The sequence below is a fragment of the Leptopilina boulardi genome, unplaced genomic scaffold (assembly GCF_019393585.1).
Source record: "Leptopilina boulardi isolate dan_hultmark-lab unplaced genomic scaffold, ZJU_Lbou_2.1 LbouV2_362, whole genome shotgun sequence".
Lineage (NCBI taxonomy): Eukaryota > Metazoa > Arthropoda > Insecta > Hymenoptera > Figitidae > Leptopilina > Leptopilina boulardi.
This window is the reverse complement of record NW_026137932.1, coordinates 4,016,318-4,039,699: the sequence shown is the minus strand read 5'-3', so window position 1 is coordinate 4,039,699 and position 23,382 is coordinate 4,016,318. Positions and strand designations below refer to the sequence as shown.

At 23.3% G+C, this 23,382-nt stretch overlaps 3 protein-coding genes across 4 annotated transcripts; 1 reads left to right on the top strand and 2 right to left on the bottom strand.

Moving 5' to 3' along the window:
• Positions 1-594: 594 nt before the first annotated feature.
• On the bottom strand, positions 595-5,684 carry LOC127286663 (uncharacterized). Of its 2 annotated transcripts, none has more exons than XM_051313167.1 (4): positions 5,464-5,684; positions 1,986-2,340; positions 1,002-1,081; positions 595-815 (listed from the first exon to the last, which is right to left on the bottom strand). In XM_051313167.1, the coding sequence occupies exons 2-4, from the start codon at positions 2,102-2,104 to the stop codon at positions 682-684; spliced, it is 333 nt and encodes a 110-aa protein (XP_051169124.1). In that variant the 5' UTR covers positions 2,105-2,340; positions 5,464-5,684; the 3' UTR covers positions 595-681. The 2 variants fall into 2 exon arrangements, with proteins under 2 accessions (XP_051169124.1, XP_051169125.1); XM_051313168.1 differs by lacking the exon at positions 5,464-5,684 and adding an exon at positions 5,226-5,457.
• Positions 5,685-5,858: 174 nt separating this feature from the next.
• Positions 5,859-16,432, top strand: LOC127286660 (peroxisomal membrane protein PEX16). Its single transcript, XM_051313164.1, has 6 exons — positions 5,859-6,282; positions 8,394-8,533; positions 8,788-9,034; positions 13,839-14,130; positions 14,303-14,406; positions 15,367-16,432. The coding sequence occupies exons 2-6, from the start codon at positions 8,407-8,409 to the stop codon at positions 15,620-15,622; spliced, it is 1,026 nt and encodes a 341-aa protein (XP_051169121.1). The 5' UTR covers positions 5,859-6,282; positions 8,394-8,406; the 3' UTR covers positions 15,623-16,432.
• Positions 16,405-23,048, bottom strand: LOC127286662 (toll-interacting protein-like). Its single transcript, XM_051313166.1, has 6 exons — positions 22,620-23,048; positions 20,024-20,200; positions 19,539-19,672; positions 17,743-17,947; positions 17,311-17,490; positions 16,405-16,655 (listed from the first exon to the last, which is right to left on the bottom strand). Exons 1-6 carry the CDS (start codon positions 22,665-22,667, stop codon positions 16,545-16,547), a joined length of 855 nt encoding a protein of 284 aa, XP_051169123.1. The 5' UTR covers positions 22,668-23,048; the 3' UTR covers positions 16,405-16,544.
• Positions 23,049-23,382: the final 334 nt, after the last annotated feature.

The following is a 23,382-nucleotide window of genomic DNA, read 5'->3' as shown; positions in this document are numbered from 1 at the left end:
TAATATACATCGTGTAGAAAACTTGGCACGTAATATACGTAGTATTATACACGTAGAAAACCACGTATTATACGTCATGTATTAAGGAGCTTCTACAACAACTTGCAATCTGTATTGCTTTGCATTTTGCTCAGCATTTTGCTTTATGCGCGCGCAACGACTCGAAAATTTCACGTTCCGCTCATTCCTGAAATTTATACATATTATCGATTGATGTTTAAAAAAAAATAAATAAACATTTGTGTTTTTTGATGAGATGAGCAGTGATAAAAAAATAGTTTGATTAATTAATTAATGTGCGTGAAATGAATAAAAGTGTTTGTGATTTAATGACATAAGTTTTATTATTTTTCCTTTTATGCGTCATTTTAAGGTAATTAGTTGTAAATATGTCACTATGTGTTATATTTCATTTATTAATATTATTTATTATATACATTTATTTATATTGATGTATAAAGTTGATCAGAATTAAAAAAATGAAAAAAATGATATACAAATGTAAAACTAAGATCTTTTGTGGTTAATACTTTATATACTCTGAAATAAATAATGAATATAGTGCGTGAGGGAATAAATAAAGAAACTTTTAAATTTGTGTAATGTTGTTATTTATTTATTATTTAAATTTAAAAACTGCAAAGAACTTTAAATGTTATTTTTTATTTTGGAACAAATCTCTTAATTCAAAATAGCAGAGTTTCCTTTTTTTTCGGGAATCTTCACCCATGCGTCCCACAGAACCTCCTCCTGGCGCTGTAAAAGGATATCGTTCCTTGCATTATCCCGGGCCGGAAAGTGTCTAAATATATTGTCTGAAAGTATTTATTCAAAGTAAATAGAAATTTGTTAATCATACAGTTTCGTGGCCATAATTATTTAGTTGATTAAAATAATGGCATAAATTATAACAAATTAAGTTAAAGAAAAATAAAGATTATAATTTATATTCGTTTTTAGTTCTTTTAAAATAAATATTTATAAATATTTATAAACTTTACCTCCACTGTTGTCAGTCATTTCCACATCTTCATCAGATGACTCTACATTTTCTTTTTGGAAAGGGTGATTAGTAGTCGTTCTACAAAAAAAACACATTATGTTAAAAAATATATTATTATTACTGCGACGAAAAACAAATTGTTTGCAGATAAGCGCAAAAACGGGTTATCTGTCGATCCTTTTTTTGCTCGTAGTCAAAATTTGTTTCGTTTTCTCCGAATTCAAAATTTGATTTTTGTAATTTTCGTCTAACATACATAAATTTAAATATGGTAAAAAATTTTAGAACTGATTAATTCGCCATATAGAATTTGCTATTTTTTATTACATTGCTCGATGTGTTAACATAATAATATTTGTATGAAATTTTTAATATTGAATTTTTATTTTTATATTTTATTACAAAAATTTTTTTTTACTTTAATAATGTAAACCTGATATTGACCAAAAATTCAGTTCTTTAAAAATTAAATTAAAGCAAATCTATTGGTTGAATACTTATTTAGTCAATTAAAAAATATTTTCCAAGTTAAAAAATGTCTTTTTTACTTTAATTTTATAAAACATTGTCACTTAAATTTAAGTCATTACTTTATTTTAAAATTGAGTTTTAAAATGAAATTTATCGTATAGAAAGTAAAAAGTATTCATCAATAGAAAAAAATATTTCTGTTATAATCTTATACTTCCAAAAGACCATTTCTTTATTCGTTTCTATGCAAAAGTTATAGTCTCGTTAAAAAAAATGAATATATCTATCAGCTTTCGAGGTTGAACAGATAAGTAATTACTAATAAGATGATTAATTGCTTTTAATTAATTTACTTTTTCGCGCTTTGATTATTTACCTTAGAATTTTTTAAATAAGTTTTTCAAAAGGACCATTCAACATAATAATAATATCGGAATTTAAAATGAATTAAATATTAATGCCAACAAAAATGGGACAAATTTAATATTATTATATTAAAGACTTAACTTACTTCAACGTAATTGCTAATCTTAACTCCGACGACAATGGGATTCTGCGACTTCTTTTTACGAGACTCGATCCAATAATGTCGTGGAGTATTTTGAAGGCTTTTACTGATAAACGAAACATTTCCTTAAATTTCTCGTGATCGCAATTGGCATAATATAAAAATAGACACTCGTATGCACCATAATGGTCTCGGAGTGCATCACTTATGTGAGGTCTCACATGCCAGCGTCTATTTGACCGATTTTGATGATAAATAAATTCGAGGCAATAAACAATCAATTTTAGCCATTGCAGATATAATAAAGCGGTGTAAAGAGGAAGCAAAATTTTTCGCCTTATTTTAATAAATTCCTAACCTATAAAAAATTTAGGCTATTTAACTGTTTTCATAAAGCAAATATACATATTATATAACCATGTATTAAATTAAAAAAAATACTACATAAATTTAACTTTTAATGAACAAAATTTTTGTTATATATATATATATGTATATATATATATATATATATATGTATATATATATATATATATATATATATATATGTATGTATATATATATATATATATATATATATGCACTGCAAAAAGAAGTATCTTATTATAAGATACATTGGAAGCAAGTTACCAAAAATATCTTCCAATCCATCTTATATCTTAAGAAACTAATGCATTTTTAGTTGTTTTAGATAACTTAGAACCAAGTTATAAAAAACATCTTAAAAAGGCGACCAAAACATCTTAAAATAAGATACTTCTTTTTGCAGTGTGGGGCATTCTTTCTCAACGGGAGAATTGCTCCCCCCAAAAATGGTTTGGACGAAAAGAGTTCAATTAGGTCTCAAATTTTAGGTATTTACGTCTATTTTGAAAAGCAAAGTGGCACTTTTTAAAATTCAAGATGGCGGATCTAATATGGCGGAAAATTAAAATAAAAATAGATTAAATTCACTTAAAATTTGTTACTCGCGAGTTTTTTGGGTCGCTGAATATGAATCTGAAGTCAATTTTGTTCCAGCAAGTCAGGATTTTTTCCTAACCCCAAAAAACATGTCGGATTTAATACAACAAGCAAATTTTTTTAAAAAAACTCGAATTTGCTTAAACCTTGTTACTCAGGGGTTTTTGGGGTCGCTGATTTTGAATCTTAGAGTCAGATTATTAAAATTCAAAATGGCGGATCCAATATGGCGGACCAGATTTTAAAAAACTATTGGATTCTTATGAAACTTGGTGTCTTTTCTTTTTCATATTCGTGCATTTTGTAATTTTTGTAATTGGTTTCTTTAGAATCCTCCGTGAAAAATAATGTTTCATTTGGTAGACATGCTACCAATTTTATTGTTTGTATAAAGTCCCTGTATTTATGTTGGGTAATTGATTACTAGCTTTAATATAGTCTTTGCCTAAACATCTTTTACAACTTCAAGATAATTCTTTATGTTTGTAAACTATCAACAGAAAAAAAATTTTGATGAAATTTTAATTTTCTACAATGTTATAGGCCCTATAGTAATAATGACTACCCTTAGCGGTTTTTTTCCTCAAGCTAGCAGAATTTGTACTATTAAGGCCATGTGGGAAATACCCACGTGACCCCCATGCAAAAAACATGGTATCGTATTACCAAGTATTCTCTGAAATGGTAAAGAATTTTTGGTTGAAATTTGTAAAATATGATAGAGAATAGCATTCAGAATGGCGCTGTTCTCGGATTGAAGCAAAATTTTGCGTTTAAGTATTAAAAATAAAAGTTCGAAAATTGCCATTTTTGAACGAAAGTTGAAGTCAACATGGCGGGGGTACACATAGACGTCGCGTGAATGTATCAGTGGTCCAGGAACTAGCGCCAATTCGAGTTAGTGGCCGCTCAAAGAAATTAAAAACACCAATTAACTCCACTATTAATTACTTCTTTTAAATTATTTCGCATTCAATGTAGTAAATAAGTAGAACAGCCCAATTCCTTCAACCCTTTTTTATCATTCCTCAAAATTTCAAACCGAAATTTCTTCTTATTTCCGAGAATACTTGGGACTACCAAAAAGTGTCTTTGTCTCACATGGCCTTAACACTAAACTCGTGATTATTACGTCTATATTCTCAGTATACTTCAATATTATCAGACAGAGCAGATCTAGATATTTTTCCATACCTTTCGAAATAGATCTTAAATCATTATTAGTGTAACTGGAAATACCAAACGCTTGGTAAGAATTACAACATCTATCAAAGTGTCTTTTGATTTGGCATACTGAACCAGATATTATCATGAAAAAAATTTACGCTAAAATAAAACTATAATTGAATAGCAACCATAACTTTCAGAACAAAGGCTTCTAATTCTCCAGTCCGACATTTAAAATTTCGAAAATTTAATATCAGATTTGTTTTCAGCGACCCAAAACCCCTAAATGACAAGTTTCAAAAATAGATGGTCAAATTTTTTAAATTTCTGCAATATTAGATACACCATCTTTAATTTTTAAAAGAGCCAATATGCTTCTCATGACGATTTACCTTTTCAAATGTTGAAAATCTAACATCAGATTTATAATTAGCGACTTAAAAACCGTCAGATACTAAGTTTCATAAAAATTCAAGTTTTTTAAATTCTCGTCCGCTATATTTGATCCGTCATTTTGAATTTAAAAAAATCTAACTTCAGATTCGTAATTAGTGACCCTAAAACCCCTATATATCAAGTTTTTTAAAAATTCACCATTTTTTAAAAAACTCGTTCTCCATATAGGATCCGACATTTTGAATTTTAATAATCTGACTCTAAGATTCAAAATCAGCGACCCCAAAAACCCCTGAGTAACAAGGTTTAAGCAAATTCGAGTTTTTTTAAAAAAATTTGCTTGTTGTATTAAATCCGACATGTTTTTTGGGGTTAGGAAAAAATCCTGACTTGCTGGAACAAAATTGACTTCAGATTCATATTCAGCGACCCAAAAAACTCGCGAGTAACAAATTTTAAGTGAATTTAATCTATTTTTATTTTAATTTTCCGCCATATTAGATCCGCCATCTTGAATTTTAAAAAGTGCCACTTTGCTTTTCAAAATAGACGTAAATACCTAAAATTTGAGACCTAATTGAACTCTTTTCGTCCAAACCATTTTTGGGGGGAGCAATTCTCCCGTTGAGAAAGAATGCCCCATATATATATATATATATATATCAATTGGAATGGAATTTATTTAATATAAATTAAATTATAAATCGGTCAACTTACCGGTAACCGGACACTTTGCTGTTTTCTGTCAAATAAACAATATAACACATTGTGCGATAATTGTTTACAATAATATACTGTATACGGATGGATATACACGTACATACACGTACGTACTTATCGCCTGACAATTAACTCTCATAAAAAATTTTACAATAAAAGAAACAGCACTGTTAACTTATATGTTATAACTTTCCAAAGTATATACACTATATTTTTATATCAGTGTTAATCTTACCTCGACATACAATAGGAAGACGTCGCAAATTAATAATCAATCCTAATTACTGCGGTGACTCAAATTCATTAATTACAATTGTTTATAAATTAATCAATTGTTAATTAATAATTAATTTATAACATTGCAGCAGAGATTAGTTCTGATTGCAGACAGTGAATGTTATTGAATTTGAGGAATGACCGGAATGTGAATGGAACGTGAAATTTTCGAGTCGTTGCGCGCGCATAAAGCAAAATGCTGAGCAAAATGCAAAGCAAGTTGCAAAGCAATACAGATTGCAAGTTGTTGTAGAAGCTCCTTTATACGTACCCATCACTGCCTTTAAGTCTAGGACGTGACAGAAATCAACCAATCACATCGTTAGTCTAAACTGTGAACTCCCTTTTACATTGCCACCATTTTTCTCTTCATACACATATGTTCTTGTTTATGTTATATCTCTATGGTTTTGTTTGCGATTTTGACAGTTCCGTAAAAAATAACCTCATGGTGATGGTTATATATTTCACCTTCGTCGGCATTGTAAGATCAACAAATAAAAATAACCAAAAATAATCTCATCGTATTTTCAGATATCATATAAAAAGAAAAAAAAACCTCATGTGAAACAAATTTTTAAAAAAATCAACAAGTTTTTTTTGAACGTCTTCAAGATTATTAAGTTCTTGATTAATGATAATATTATAAATAAAATAACTATATCACTACAGAAAAATGTTAATTTACTCAATTTAAGTGAATTAATTTTTCAAAATGTTCTTCCCTTTCTTGTAAATGTACCTTAAATAATTTGACATCATTTCTACCAGAAAATTAGTAAGTTTATTAAATATATGATTTAATTTTTAAGAATTTTATTTTATTGTTAATGTATAAATTATATTTGATTCTTTATGTTGATAAATAAAATACTTTATGTATAAGAATATAAAAAAAAAGTTTTCTTTATGACGGTTTATATTTTTTTTCATATATTTACATATCTATAAACAAAACTATATTTGTAATTTTTTTTTTACTAATTCATTTGTATTTTTATTTTATTTTCAAAATAGAATGTTCACGACGTAATTTCGTAATCTTAAATTTTGTACATTTTTAAAAATTTTATTCAAAAACTATTTAACATCAAATATAATTTACTTATCAGAAACATAAATCAATTTATTCTTTACATAAAAATAATGGAATTATTATAAAATTTAATTATTTTTTTTTAACAAAAATAATTGAATTTGAAAATTTTCATTAAAAAAATTGAGATTTTGCAAATTTTTTTTTACTGATATAATTTATCTGCTATTAAAATTTGACGAAGGTATTTTGCTATATTTTGGAAAGATTAATTTAAACATTTTTTTTATTCAGAAAGATTTAAGTTCTAAAACTAGAATTTAACAAACCAAATTTTTGCCTTTTTTGTTCTTTTATGAGAATAGAGATTTTCGTAAATATTGTATTTTTAAATATTTTATTTATAAAAAAAATTGTATTTCAGAGGATACAATAATTAAGTTTTAGGTAAAAATTTAATTTAAAAAAATTATTAATTTCTAATTTTTATTTAAAACTTTTTTTTTAATAGAGAGAAGATGTCTTTTTAATTAGTTAATTAATTAATTTAATTTAATTATTTTTTTTTTTTAATTACTTAATTCTCGAAGAATTTTATTATGAAAATAAATAAATTGTCACTTCCCCAATTTTAATTACATTTTTTTTAAATAGGTAATAAAATTTTAGAAATTTTGCAATTAATTTTTTTACACTCGATTTTCACTTGGAAAATTTTAATATTAAAATGCATGAAAAACTTAATACAAAATAAAAAAAAATCTAATTTAGATTTTTTGCAAATAATTTGATATTTCAAAGAGATGCAATTAAAGTTTTTAATATCAATTAATTTCTTTTTTTTTTAATGTATAAGTTATACAACTTAAAAAAAAATAAATTCTCTAGAAATTAAAATTAATTTTTAAAAAATAATATTTTTAATGCAAAAATTGTTAAAATCAATGAATTATCGAAGAAATTCATTAAAATTTTTGAAAATGATAAAATTTACAGAATTTTAGTTAAAAAGGTTTATAAGTAATATATATTTATTATATTATATAATTATTATTATAATATTAATTATATAATAATATGAAGTAGTTATTATTGAAGGTTTTGACATTATAGTTTAAATTGATTTCTAATTAAAAATTTCAAAAGTATTTTAATTTTCAAATAAGTTTTTTAGTATTATTTTGGCAAATTTAATTTTTTTTTATAAAATTATTATTTTATTTTAAAATTACAATTTGGAAAATTATTACATTTTTTAAAAATATTTCATTACAAGGATGTTAAATAATTGAAATTTTTTAAAATTTGATTATAAAATTTTTCAAATAATTGAATTTTTTTATTCATTAAAATGTTTGAAAATATATATATTTAAATTTTCGAAGAATTTTAATGGAAAAAAAATATGTAAATTAGAATTGTATACCTATTAAAAATCATGTTTTTTCTATATAAAAATTTTGAGATTTAAAATTAAGAGTTACAACGTAAATGGTGAATCTTAAAAAAAATTATTGACAATTTTAAAAAGGCCTTGAATTTATTTATTTTTTTAAATTTGCTGAACTCTATTTTTTTTTCTTAATAGATTTAAAATGAAAGTTGAAATTTTAGATACTTTTTTATTTCAATAATTATATTTTAAATTTATTTGATAGATAATTCTAAAATTAAACCTTTTCAAGTCAAAAATTTTTTAAAATTCAATATTTCGAAAACGGAGCAAATTACCTTCGTCAAATTTTAATATTAAATATATATATATATAAAAGGGTGATTAAAATTTACTGGAAATAATTGATAAACTCTAAGAACTTGTAGCTAGTGAAATTATTGAAAAATATTTATTTCAGAAGACGAAAAAAAATGTCTCAAGCATTAAATAAGAAAATATTCATGTACATTGAAGCTTACAGAGAATGGATAACACGAAATCCTCAATTGGTTGGCGACATAGAGAGTACCATTAAATGTCTTTCCTTTTTTACTGCAGGTATTTTGAAAATCAAAATTAGAGAAAAAAAATTTTTTTTTTATACTGAATAATTTTGAATTTTTTTCAATAATTTTCTTCTTTTTTGGATTCGATTTATTAAAATTTTTTCAAATGATAAAAAGTCAAAAAGTGAAATGACTTTTTAAAAAACATTTTTTTTTTAAATCAACAAAAACAAAATTTAAAAAAAAATTATCTGTTTTTTTTAACTTAAATTTGAAATAATTTTTTTATAATAAATTACATTTCAGGACGCTTTCACAATACATCATTAGTGTCAGAATTAATATATTCATTGACAAATCTTTTGGTATTATTTAACGATCAACTTATTTATAGTAGTAGAAATATTGAAAAAAAATTACCCGAATCAAAGTCAAGGATAAAAATTTGGTTGACTGTTGTTGATTATACGGAAGCACTTTTAGAAGTATCAGCAAAACGATTATTAGGCGAAGCGGGAAAATGGCTTGTTATTTTTCTAATACAAAGTCTAAAGTAAATGATATATCATTTTTCTTAATATCATAAATACAATACCGTCAATTGGGGAAATTATGGAACAAAAAAAAAACGCGATTTTTTCAATTTTTTTTCTTCACTACAAATCCAAATTAAAAAAAATTTTTTTAAATTATTCAACATCCTTCTGAAAATCCTTTTATTGAATTCGGAGAATTTCATGGATTTTCGAACTTTTTTGAAATCTTTACCTTTTTACTTTTTTTGCAGCTTGACAAATTTTTTTTCTCGTTATTAGTGGCAAAAAAAAATAAAAACATTTCAGTTACTTTGTAGGCAAAAAAATTATTTTTTAATAATTTTAATCAACTTCTTTAAAAATTATATTATTTAAAACAATTTATCAATTTAAAATTCTCTAAAATTCAATTATTGTATAAAATTTTGTTAATAATTTTCATTAACACTAATTTACAATAATTTCAATAAAAAAAATCTCCGAAAATTCAATTATTTCTAAAAATATTAATTGAAAATTTTTCAAAATTGAATTATTTCTAAAAATTTTATCAAAAATTTTGTGTTAATTTTATTATTTCTTATAACTTTCATCAAGTTTTTCGATAACTAAATTATTTAAATTATTTTTTCAATTTAAAAATTATCTGAAGCTTATAAAAAAAATCGTCTGCAATTCAAATTGACGAAAATTTTAATTAAAAATCTCATGAAATTAAATTATTTCTAAAATTTTTTTCTAAAATTGTTTTGTAAATTAATTATTTTAATAATTTTTATAATTTTTTTTTCAATAGTTAAATTATTTAAAACATTTTTTAATTCAAAATTCTCTAAAATTCAATTTTCAATTTTTTCAAATTCAAATTTTCATTAATTCAAATTTACAATAATTTCAATTAATTTCAACTTAAATTCTTTGTTGAATTAATTTATTTCTAAAAACAAATCTAGTTTTTCAAAAATTCAATTATTTAAAACATTTCTTAATTCAAATTTTTCTAAAATTTCATTACTATTTCAAATATTTGCCGAAATTCTGAATTTAAATAATTTTTTTTATAAATTACCCGTGTGGAAAAGTGATGTGGGCCCCCAGCGGGGGCCCTTATGGATCGCCCTCATGCCATGAGGGCCGCATATGGATGATCCATAGGGGCCCCTCATGGAAACGACATGCTCATCGATGAGGGCGCCCGCATGGGCGATCCATGAGGGTGCCCCTACGGGCGCCCTTATGGGCCCTCACGTTTGCCCTCATCTTGCCCTCAAGTTTGCCATAATGTTTTTTAATCAATAATATTAATAATAAAAGTTAATTAATAATAAATAAGCTTAAGTTATGAATAAATAACGTATTTATTTAATAATTATTCAATTTTAAATTAAATTCTTACTCAAATTGAATTTATTAATTAACGTTCTAATTAATTAACTGTCGGATATAATTAAAAGTAATAATAAATTAATTAATTAAAAAATTAAAAAATATGTAATTTATGCATACTATTAACGAATATTTTCATTTTTCAATTAATTCATACATAGAATTAATGATTAAACGCAAACCTGAGAAATAAATAAATCTAACGCATGGGGGGAATCGAACCTACGACCTACGGACTATGAGTCTAACGCTTTACCAACTACGCTACGCACGCTACTTCAAAACGAATGCTAACTTCTTGATGCTATTTAAACTTGAAAAATACCTAACAAAGAAAAGTGCTTAACATCATTTAGTTAAAGTTAAGATATTAAATTATATTTTCCAATCAAATGCAATTTATAAAATATAATTAATTATATGCTTTATGATTATTATCATGAATCATCTCAGGCGAATTTTCAAAAAAGTGTAAATATATTTTTATTAAAAACGCGTTATTCGTTGTTTTGAATCATTGGAAACATTCATTTTTTGTTGATAAAAAAATATTTGATTTTTGGACTTAGAAAATTTTGCTAATCGATCATGAGGGCGATCCATGCGGGCCCCTACGGTGGCCCTCATCTATTTTGCCATAAGTGTGAGTGTTATTTTCAAAAAAGTGTAAATATATTTTTATTAAAAACGCGTTTTTCGTGGTTTTGAATCATTGGAAACATTCATTTTTTGTTGATAAAAAAATATTTGATTTTTGGACTTAGAAAATTTTGCTAATCGATCATGAGGGCGATCCATGCGGGGCCCCTACGGTGCCCCTCATGGATTCGCCATAAGTGTGAGTGTTATTTTCAAAAAAAGTGAAAATATATTTTAATTAAAAACGCGTTTTTCATTGTTGTGAATCATTATAAACATTAATTTTTTGGTGATAAAAAAATATTTGATTTTTGGACTTAGAAAATTTTGCTAATCGATCATGAGGGCGATCCATGCGGGGCCCCTACGGTGCCCCTCATGGATTCGCCATATGGATCAGCCCTCATGGGCCCCCGCCGGGGGCCCCGAACTCTTGAGGGCAAGATCGTGGCTTTTTCCACACGGGTAGTCTTTAAATTTTATTTTAAAAAAAAGTAACTAAATAATTTTTTCAATAATTTGTCCTTGAAATCTTGAAAATTTGTCTAAAATCAATTAAATTTAATCAAAAAAAAAAAAATTTCTTTATCAAATATTTGAAAGTTAACTGTAAATTAATTTTTAAATAAAAATACTATTAACAAAGAGATTCTTAAAATAATTGCCTTTAAGAGTTAACAAAAGAAACTGTGATGATATATTTTGTAAAAACTATCATATTTGAATTTTGATTTGTAATTTTATTAAGAACTAGCAAAATTAAACGCGCGCCAAATTGAGTATTTAATTGTTTGTTATAAAGAAATTAAAGATTAATATTATCAATAATAATTTAATTTATTAGAATATTATTACATATTAAATAATAATAATGAAAATTATATGTTTACAGGCCTCGGATTATACGACTTTTTCCGACTTTTTTTTTCAAAAATACGACTTTTATCGACTCATTTTAATAAAATGCGACATTTTTTTTACATTTGAAAAAAAAATGTAAATAAAATACATTTTTTTAGTATAAAATGTAGATCTTCTTCAGATCTTCTTCAATTCAATTATTTAACAAATTTTGAACTAAAATGATTCTTCACTAAATTAATTATTTTTAATAATTTTAATGAAATACATCACAAATTCAATTATATCAAAATTATTTTTTCAATTAAAATTTTTATGAAATTTAACAATTGTTTATAATTTAAAAAAAATATCACAATAAAATTGAATTATTCTTTAAAAATTTCAATTCAAAATAAACTAAAATTCAATTATTACCCGAAATTTTAATTCAAAATCAATTAAAAATCCAATAATTATCCAAAATTTTCAATTTAAAATTTAATTATTTACCAAGTTTTCAATTTAAAATAAAATAAAATTCAATTATTTTCTAAAATTTCTATTCAAAATTAATTATCCAAATTTTCAATCAAAAATGAACTTAAATTAAATTATTATCCAAAATTTCAATTAAAATTCAATTATTTCTCAAAATTTTAAATTCTAAATGAATTGAAATTCAATTATTTTCCAAATGTAAAATAAATTAAATTTAATTAATCTCAAAAATTTGAATTCAAAATTAATTGAATTTTCAATAATTTGAATTTAAAAGCATCTAAAATTTAATTATTTCTAAAATTTTTCATTGAAAATTTTTTTTTTGAAATTTAATAATTTCAATTATAACTCTAAGGAAATTGAATTATTTTTAACTATTTTAATAATATTCTTTGAAAATTCAATTATCTGAAACCATTTTTCAATTAAAAATGATTTACAAATTATTGTATTTTGTCCGCATGTTCTAATAAATTTTTAGTGAAATCATTTAAAATTTTAATTACAAAACACTTAAAGTTTCAATTAATTTCAAAAATCTCAATTTTTAATCTTTGAAAATTCAATTAAATTTAAAAAATGTTTTCCAAAAATTGTTTGATAAATTATTTTTAGTTCTGTAAAATTTAATAATTGTTTGAAAATTAACAATATCTTTTGAAATTTAATTATTTCTAAAAATTTCAACTTTAACCCTTCGAAAAGGATTATTATTAAAAAAAAATTTTTTTATTTAAAAATCTGTAAAATATTTTTGTTAAAATAAAAAACAAATCCACTTTTTTTTGGAATATAAATCGACTGAAACGACTTTTTTGTGTCTTTAAGTTGATTCGATGCCTGTGTTTTTATAATTAATATTTAATAGGTATTTGTTGATCCCTGGTACCTTAAAAATAAATTTTGAAAAATAAATTTTTTTCAAATTACTATCTTATACGAAATTTCCTGGCGCATCTTTTTTCTCATCATAAATTTTTTGTATTTGTATACAATTTTTGAATAAATATACAACTTTAAAAAAAATTTCGTTGGTAAACGTTGTGTACTTCAGCTTCGTGAATTGAATTTTCGAATTTGGAATTTTAAAGAAACTTATTTCGAAATTTGGAAACACAATTATACAACTTTGGCAAAAATGAGAAAAAGAATTGTCAAAATTTGACACGTCATAAGATTACTATTCACAAAAAAAACGTGAAATCAGAAAAGGCCAACTTCAAGTTAGGACAGAAGGACAGACCAAGCATTTTATTATTATATAATAATTATTTTTTCTTTTTTTTATTTATTTATTTTATTAAATTTTTCTCTCATTAATTTTAATATTATTTAAATTTAATCTTTACAAAAAAATTTCCTCTGATGTTCCATAATTACCTCTGTCAACGGTAAATAATTTTTTTTTTGTCTTGTTAAAAAAGTTAATTTTTTTTTTTATATACCTTAAAGGTCAGCATTGAGATTACTTTTGGTTTTTCGTTACAAAGAAAGAGTTACAAAAACACCAGCGATTCCCCCTCTTAATCGTGAAAAATTTCATAATTCTGAAAATGCAAAAAATCCCGAGGAAGAAAAGGGCTTTTGTTTAAAACGTTCTGGTGCTGTTGTTCGAAGTATTAGAAATAGTAATTCAACACAAAATCGCACATGGTCACCACTTACTCATCCCATTTCATCTGATACTGGAGAATCAAGTGTCCAATGCAATTCATCGTCCAGAAAAAATTTGATTCTCGCTGAAGTTTGTATTGCTATTTATAATTTTATATTTAACAAATTATAATTATATTGTTATTTATTATTATTTTTATTATTATTATTTTATTTTATTAATAATTAAGATGATATCTATTTTATTATTCCTATTATTTAATCAGTAATTAATTTTTTTTTTTTAATTTCATTATTTCTAGACACTTTATGTTGTAAAACCACTTTTACATCTTGGATATTTATCAATAAAGGGACAAAGACACTGGTATCCTTGGCTGTTGTCTTTTGCTGTTGATATTGCAAGGTAGGCGCGCGTTAAAAACGAAAATTTCCAATAATTTGGTTTTAATTTATTTAATTTGAATCTTTTTAAAATTTTAATTCATCTAAATTTTATTACGATTCAAATTTTAATCAATTTGAATTTCAATTCAATCTAAATTTAAATTTCAAATAATACAATTTTCAATTAATTTCTAATTTTTATTGGTGAAAATAAATTTAATAATTAAAATTTTTAATCAAATACAAATTGGTTGAAATCTAAAATTAACGAAATTTTAATTTTCGATTATTCGTCGATAATAATAATCGTTGTTGATAATCAAGAATTTTAATAATATCTAAATATTAATCGATTTAATTTTTAAATGATACAAATTTTATTTGATTTTAGTTTCAAATAAGCCGAATTTAAATTTATTCAAATTTTAATTGATTTAAGTTTCAAATTATCCGAATTCTAAATTGTCTAAATTTTAATTGATTTAAGATTCAATTTATCCAAATTTTCATTGATTTAAGTATCAAATTATCTAAATTTTAATTAATTTAAATTTCAAATTATGTAAATTTTAATTAATTCAAGTTTCAAAAAATTCAAATTTTAATCGATTTACTTTTCAAATTATGCAAATTTTAATTAATTTTAATTTCAAATGATTTAATCGATTTAAGTTTCAAATTATCCAAATTTTAATTGATTTAAGTATCAATTTATTCAAATTTTAATTGATTTAAGTTTCGGAAATACGAACAATTTTTTCAAAAATGCATATTTTATGTTTTTGACTTAAGAAACATTGTTTTAAAGTAACGTTAAAGAAATTTAAGAATCGGATGTTTTTTTTGTTTGAATAGTATACGATTTTAAAACGAAATAAAAATAATGTGACCCATATTCTAATTTTTAATTATTTTAAAATATCTAATATTGTTTATATAGAATTAAAACTTTTTGTTTTGTTTTTTCTTCTTTTTTTAGTTTGAAAATATTTAGCCAAGAAGCTAAAACAGCAAGATTCAATCGAAACGAGAAAGAGGAAATTTGTCGCCGTAGAATAGGATTACTTCTCTATTTACTGCGATCGCCATTTTACGATAAGTACAGTCAAATGAAGATTTACTCTCTACTAAGTGCAATATCAAGAACAGTGCCTTTTGCAAAAATTGTTGCCGATCCACTTGCAAAATATCTTCCAAATTGGCAAAATACCTATTTTTACATATGGTCATGTTAAATCAAATATTATAAGAATATTACACAGGGAATATGGTTAAATTTTTGATTATTGGGATAAATATTGTTTATGCAGGACGCAGGAAGTGTTTTTGTCATCTTTTTTTTCAGGTAACATTCCATTTTATGACTTTTCTTTATTTATTTATATAAATGTAAATAAATAAATATACATATATATATTTATTTATTTATATTGGGACGGGGTCCATGCCATTTCAACATATCGTCGACTTTGATATTATTTATCAAATTTTGTTTGTTAATTGAAAAATTTTTTTTTACAAATCACTTTCTTTTTAATTCTAAAAAGAATAATTTTTTTAGAATTATTAACCGATTGTCAATGCTGCAAAATTTTTTGATTTAGACGAAAATTAATTTAGCCAGAAATTCAATCTCAATTTGTGTGAAACGTTGTTTCGTAGAATATTAATTTTGCAGAATAGTAATTCTGATTCTTAATTATACAGAAAGAAGATTAGAAAGAATATTAATTTAAAATAATATTCTTCTGTTAAATATTAATTTTACAGAAAATGCAAATAGTCGAGACAATAAATCACAGAAATAATTTGGCGCTAAGTTTAATATTAGACTAATCAAAAATTTTAAAAATTGTGATTGGTCAAATTTAAAAACTTAGCGACAAATTATTTCTGTGATTGATTTTCGATCATTTGCATTTTCTGTAAAATTTCAACGATATGATGAAATGGACCCCCTTTAATATATGTAAAATTAATTCTATAGGATAATTGTATAAAAAAGTAGACTGTAAAATAAATGGTAATAATTTACAAATATATTACATCTTGACTGAATGACACTTAAGCAGATAACGTACAAATATGGCATTTCAAAAAAAAAAAATAAATAAAAATAAAAATGTACGACGAGAGGGAGGAAGGCGTGAATTATTATTATTCGTTCATTTGTAATAGGGTATTTATAGTCGTTGCTCTTTGACCACCTTTGGTATCGTAGACCGATTTTATCACATCCTTGTCGATGTTTGGAAACATTTCAGCAATCTGTGAATTTAATTCATTTCATTAAAAAGCCAGATATTTTAATAATTAACTTTCACTATCATCTATTTATTTACTGCCTTTCATTAAAGGGTAAATCTTGTGCCCATTAAAATTGAGGCTCATAATTATCCCATAAAAATTATTGGTTAGAATTTTGATTTGAAAGAAATTTATTAGATAGAATTATTTTTTAAATGAATTTTCATTTTTCGAATTGGAATTTAATACAATTTCTCTTTATAATTTTTTTAATACAGAATTCTTAAAACACCGAATTTCTATTTGTCCGAAATTTGCAAATGACCGAACACAAACAATCAACAGAAAAATTTCGGCGCGTTTTTTAAAATTAACCAATCAGAAAATTTATCAAGAAAATCGTGATTGGTCAATTTTAAAAAACGCGCCAAAATCAATTGTTCATTTGGCCATTTCGAATAAATAAAAATTCGGCATTTTCAGAATTCTATACAATAAAAATTTGTTTAAAAAAAAAAAAAAAATTATGTCAAATTCTAATTCGAAAAATGAAAATTTGCCTAAAAAAATAATTATATCTAAAAAAAATTCTTTCAAATCAAAATTCTAACCAATGATTTTTATTGGGATAGAAACAATTTTAATTGAATGAAAAAAAATTATAAAAAAAAATTACCTGCTTTAATTCCTCTTCGGCTTGTGGTAAAGTACTTGCGGGAACAGGTTGCGTTCCGGCTGTCGGAGGTGCAGTATAAACATTAACTGGTGCATATGGAACTCCTCTTCCAAACACCGTTGGAGAAGGAACTACCATGAAAGGAGGTGCCATCATTTGAGGATGAGGCACATATTTATTCTGTTATAAATTAAAAATCATATATTACTACTTTTTATAATACGTTAAATTTTTTTTTTTAATTTTGCAATAGAAAATAACGTGATTTCAAAACGAAAAATAGGAAAGCCATATAATAACAGCTGCGACTTTATGCTTCCTGCATGCATCCGCCATCTGACGGCGACAGGACGCAATAGAGGTATCAAATTACTAAATTTTATTATTTTTTTTTTTTGTTAAGAATTAGACTTGAAAAAAAAATATACTCACAGTATAACTTAGGACCAAATTTATCGAACCTTCTTGATGATCTCCTTGTTTACCACTCAGCAAGTACCAATCCTCATAGGTCTCTCCTCTTTGAATTACTTGCGAGGGAATATCAATGTGTCCCCAGGCAATCAATTCATCCATTGTAAACGAACATTCATCATATATTTCTACATAAATTTGTGTAATACCTGGTGGCAATAAACTGCAAGAACAATGATGAAAATTACATTAAATTAATTATATTAGTTTATTTTTTTTTTTTTTAGATAAAAAAAATTATTATATCATTCAGAAAAAAATAATATTTAAGATAGTATTACAGTTTTCAAGCAGTAAAAAAAGGGTTCAAAAAATTTTTTTCTCCTTAAGGGGAGGAAAATCTTTCTGTCGATTGTTTATTCGGTCATTTGCAAATTCGGATAAATGAAAATTCTGTTAAATGATTTTTCGGTTAAGTAAAAATTCTGCAGAAAAATCGGTTATATGGAAATTATATGAAATAATAATTCGAATAAATGAAAATTGATGAGAAAGAAAATTCTATGCAATGAACTTCTACCCAATAAAAATTCTTTAAAATGCTCAAAAATAATTATGACCAAATTAAATTCCATAAAATGAAAATTCTAACTAATTATTTTTAGAAAATAATCAGGGTTACCACGAAACACTGATTTCAAAATTCCATGATTTTTCCAGGTTTTCGAGACCATTTTTAAAAAAATTCCAGACCCAAAAAATATAAATTTTTAAAAAATTAATTTTTAGCCAATTATGACAAAAAATACAAAATTCTTTAATTAAATTATTAATAAAATAATTTATTAGGGTCAGTTGGGGTAAATCGAAACAGTAGTTATTTCAGTTAAATAACAAATTTTAAAAATAAATACGGCCTTAAACAATTTTCCGTTTGTTCACTTTTTTGACTAGCATTTGGAAAAAAATAAACTAAAAATTCATATTATTAATTACAATTATGTCTTATTAATACTACAATAAAAAATTAGTTTGAATTATTTTATAACTAACACTATTTTTTACATAATTCTTTGTATTTTTTAATATTTGCATATTTCAAATTAATTTTTTTCTTAAATTTTCTAAGAAATAATGATTGTTTCATATTTACCCCTAAATTTTAGCAAAATTGAAAAATTTAGGGGTAAATAGAAACAGTTGATTATTGCGAATTAATGATATCCATATTTTCTACTGCCCCATAAAATTGTTCCACGGAAATTAAATAATAACTCAATACACATAAAAAACCAAAAATATTACGATTTAAAAGAAAAAAAACTTATATTATTTGTGAAACTTAGCAAATCTATTTCTATTTACTCCAACTAACCCTAATAATTTCATATTCATGCTAGATTCAAAATATTTATTCTACTTAATTTTATAAAGACAGCTACACCGTGTTACGCAAAAGAAAATATTTCACCAATAGAAACTAATATTTAGAAACGCCATATTGATTTCAATTCTAAGCACTAAATTTAAAACCAAAAAGTTGTAATGACGACTTGAAAACTTGAGATTTTTCGATTCACATACTGGAAATTAAATTTTTAGAACGAGATTTTATAAAATTCCCTGACAATTCCCGGTTTTCTATGACTGAAAAAAAATTCCATGACAATTTCAGGTTTTTCAAGTCCGTGACAACCCTGATAATCATGTGTCCCTTGTTATTATTTTTTGAAATTTAAAAGTAAAAAAATCTAATTTTTTTATTTAAGAAAAAAAAAAAAAAAAAAAATCACAAAAACTTAAAAAGCAAATACCATTGTATGACTTTATTCCAATGTGGATTTTTGCCTCCATTTATTGCAGTATGTGTTTCATAAACTGCATGTCCCACACGTAACCTCACATAAGGATCCATTCTAGTCATTCCATAGTTCTTCACTAATTTCGCCTGTTAAATAATTTTAAAAAATATTAAATATTTTTTCTAAAATCTATATCTACCAGAATTATTTAAAAAAATTCAATAAATATAAAAAAAAATTAAACGAGGTAACGGTAACTTATTTTTGTTACCAAATTTTATAAAGTAGAATTTATATTGAATTGAATTTTCATATTTAAGAATTCATATTTAAAGGAATTTTTATTTAAATATTGAAATTCAGTTAAATAAAAATTCTTAAATATAAAAATTCAATTTAATATAAATTCTATTTTATAAAATTCGGTAACATAGAAATTCGTCAATCCAATAATTTCAAATTTTTAAGTTAATTAATTAATATTAATAAAATTTAACCTGTGTTATTGTTATGCTTAATCTGCCTACACGCGGATCGTTAGCTTGCATTGGCATATTTCTCATTTGGGCTTGATGTAAGGCCAAAGCCGCTTGTCGATCTGCAGCTTCTTGTTGGGCAAGGGTATTAACATCATCCAATCTCAAAAATCCAGATGGTAAAGGACCAATAAATGCCTAAAATCATTTAAAAGATTTATAAACATTTATTTATAACTAGCAAAATTAAACGCGCGCCAAATTGAGTATTTAATTGTTTGTTATAAAGAAATTAAAGATTAATATTATCAATAATAATTTAATTTATTAGAATATTATTACATATTAAATGATAATAATGAAAATTATATGTTTACAGGCCTCGGATTATACGACTTTTATCGACTTATTTTAATAAAATGCGACATTTTTTTTACATTTTGAAAAGAAAATGTAAATAAAATATACATTTTTTTAGTATAAAATGTAGATCTTCTTCAGATCTTCTTCAATTCAATTATTTAACAAATTTTGAACTAAAATGATTCTTCACTAAATTAATTATTTTTAATAATTTTAATGAAATACATCACAAATTCAATTATATTAAAATTATTTTTTCAATTAAAATTTTTATGAAATTTAACAATTGTTTATAATTTAAAAAAAATATCACAATAAAATTGAATTATTTTTTAGAAATTTCAATTCAAAATAAACTAAAATTCAATTATTACCCGAAATTTTAATTCAAAATCAATTAAAAATCCAATAATTATCCAAAATTTTCAATTTAAAATTTAATTATTTACCAAGTTTTCAATTTAAAATGAAATAAAATTCAATTATTTTCTAAAATTTCTATAAAAAATTAACAAAAATTCAAATATTTTCCAAAATGTCAATTGAAAATCAATTATTTTCAAAAATTTCAATTCAAAATAAACTAAAATTCAATTATTTTCAAAATTTTCAATTCAAAGTCAACTAAAATTAAATTATTTTCAAAAATTTCAATTCACAATAAACTACAATTCAATTATTTTCCAAATTTCAACTGAAATTTGATTATTTTCCAAATTTTCAATCCTAAATCAACTAAAATTCAATTGTTTTAAAAATTTTCAATTTCAATTTAATTAGTTTCATAAATTTCAATTCAAAATCAATTAAAATTCAATTGTTTTCCAAGTATTCAATTCAAAATAAACTAAAATTCAATTATTTTCAGAATTTTCAATTCAAATTCACTAAAATTCAATTATTTTCAAAAATTTCAATTCACAATAAACTACAATTCAATTATTCTCCAAATTTCAACTGAAATTTAATTATTTTTAAAATTTTCAATCCTAAATCAACTAAAATTCAATTGTTTTAAAAATTTTCAATTTTAATTTAATTAGTTTCATAAATTTCAATTCAAAATCAACTAAAATTCAATTGTTTTCCAAGTATTCAATTCAAAATAAACTAAAATTCAATTATTTTCCAAGTATTCAATTCAAAATAAACTAAAATTCAATTATTTTCTTAAAATTGTGGTTTTAAAATCAACTAATATTCAATTATTTTCAAAATTTTAATTAAAATTCAATTATTTTTAACTATTTTAATAATATTCTTTGAAAATTCAACTATCTGAAACCATTTTTCAATTAAAAATAATTTTCAAATTATTGTATTTTTTCCGCATTTTCTAATAAATTTTTAGTGAAATCATCTAAAATTTTAATTACAAAACACTTAAAGTTTCAATTAATTTCAAAAATCTCAATTTTAAATCTTTGAAAATTCAATGAAATTTAAAAAATGTTTTCCAAAAATTGTTTGATAAATTATTTTTAGTTTTGTTAAATTTAATAATTGTTTGAAAATTAACAATATTTTGTTTAAAATTTTTTTTTAATAAAAAGTCGAAAAAGTCGTGTTTTTGAAAAAAAAGTCAGAAAAAGTCGTATAACCCGAGGCATGGGTTGAATATAGATTTACTGGAAATATGGGAAGTGCGATTCTGAAAATATTTTTTTAAACCGGATACGCTTGACAAATTTTTGTCAATAAGTTCATTATAATTTAATTAACAATTTTTTGTCAGCGAAAGAATTCATGGTTTAACTCTTTTAATTTTAATAAAATTCATATTTTAAAGACGAAAATATCTTTTTTTTTTAAAAAAAAGTATTAATAATAATAATAGTAATAATGAGAAAATATTAATAATAAAAATTTTTAATGTAACACAAAAAAAAAATTTTATATATATTTTAATATTTTTTAAAATTAAATTTTATTATAAGGACAATAATGAAAAAAAATTGTAAATATAAAAATTAATAATTAAAAAAATTTTATTGGATTCTTATAATATTATTATATACATATATTACTTATTTCAAAAAGAATTTAAAATATATATGAAAAATTATCTGATATGACTCAGATATGTGTATATATAAATATAATAAACATACGTATTTTTATATGTGTATGTATAACATATACATGTACGTTTTAAAATGTTGTCAAATCATAAAAAAAAGAAATAATATTAAAACGATATGTTTACAATTTTCATTGGCTACTTTTATCTGTCATATATTTGAGAAATATTTACCTTTTTCTTCCATTCTTCAAATTGTTCTGAATGTTTAACAGTTCCCATTTTATTAACTTTCAAAAATACACTATTATTTAAGCACAATAATTTAATTATATTTGCTCCAGTTTCTATTGTGAATTCTTCCCATATATTTATATACGTTTAAAGTTCGAACGCAACAACCATCAGGTGAAACCTCTCAATTCCAGTGATTAATATAAGAATATGTTAGTGAACATATGACAGACATACACATATATATAAACTTTGTGACGATGTAAAATTTGTCGTCATTGTACTTGTGTGTGTGTGTGTGTGTTACTGTCATCTGTCACGTAACTCACGCAACTAACGTTACGAATAAATATTCTTCACTAGGCGGAGAAAATACAAAAAATATAAAATATTTTCAACAATATTTATAGAGAGATATATTTCAAATTTTTAAATATTTAATTTTTATTAAAATTAATAATAATCAAAAAGATAGAATTTAGGTAAAAAATTTCAATTATTTTGGATACGTAAATAAGAATGTAAGCGGAAACTTGTGTTCTGAAGTGCCCCTGAATAAGGGCTATATTTATACTCCTGCGCTTAAAGTTTGTTCGTGATTCTAACCTACTATTATCTTTATGATTCTAACCTCGCTTAGCTATAATTATAAATATATATAAATGAAAGATATGAAAAAATTGAAAAACAAATATTATATAAGCAAACTTAAGTGAAAATAATTTGTACAATTTTCGGATAAATTTTTCGTGGGATATTTTGG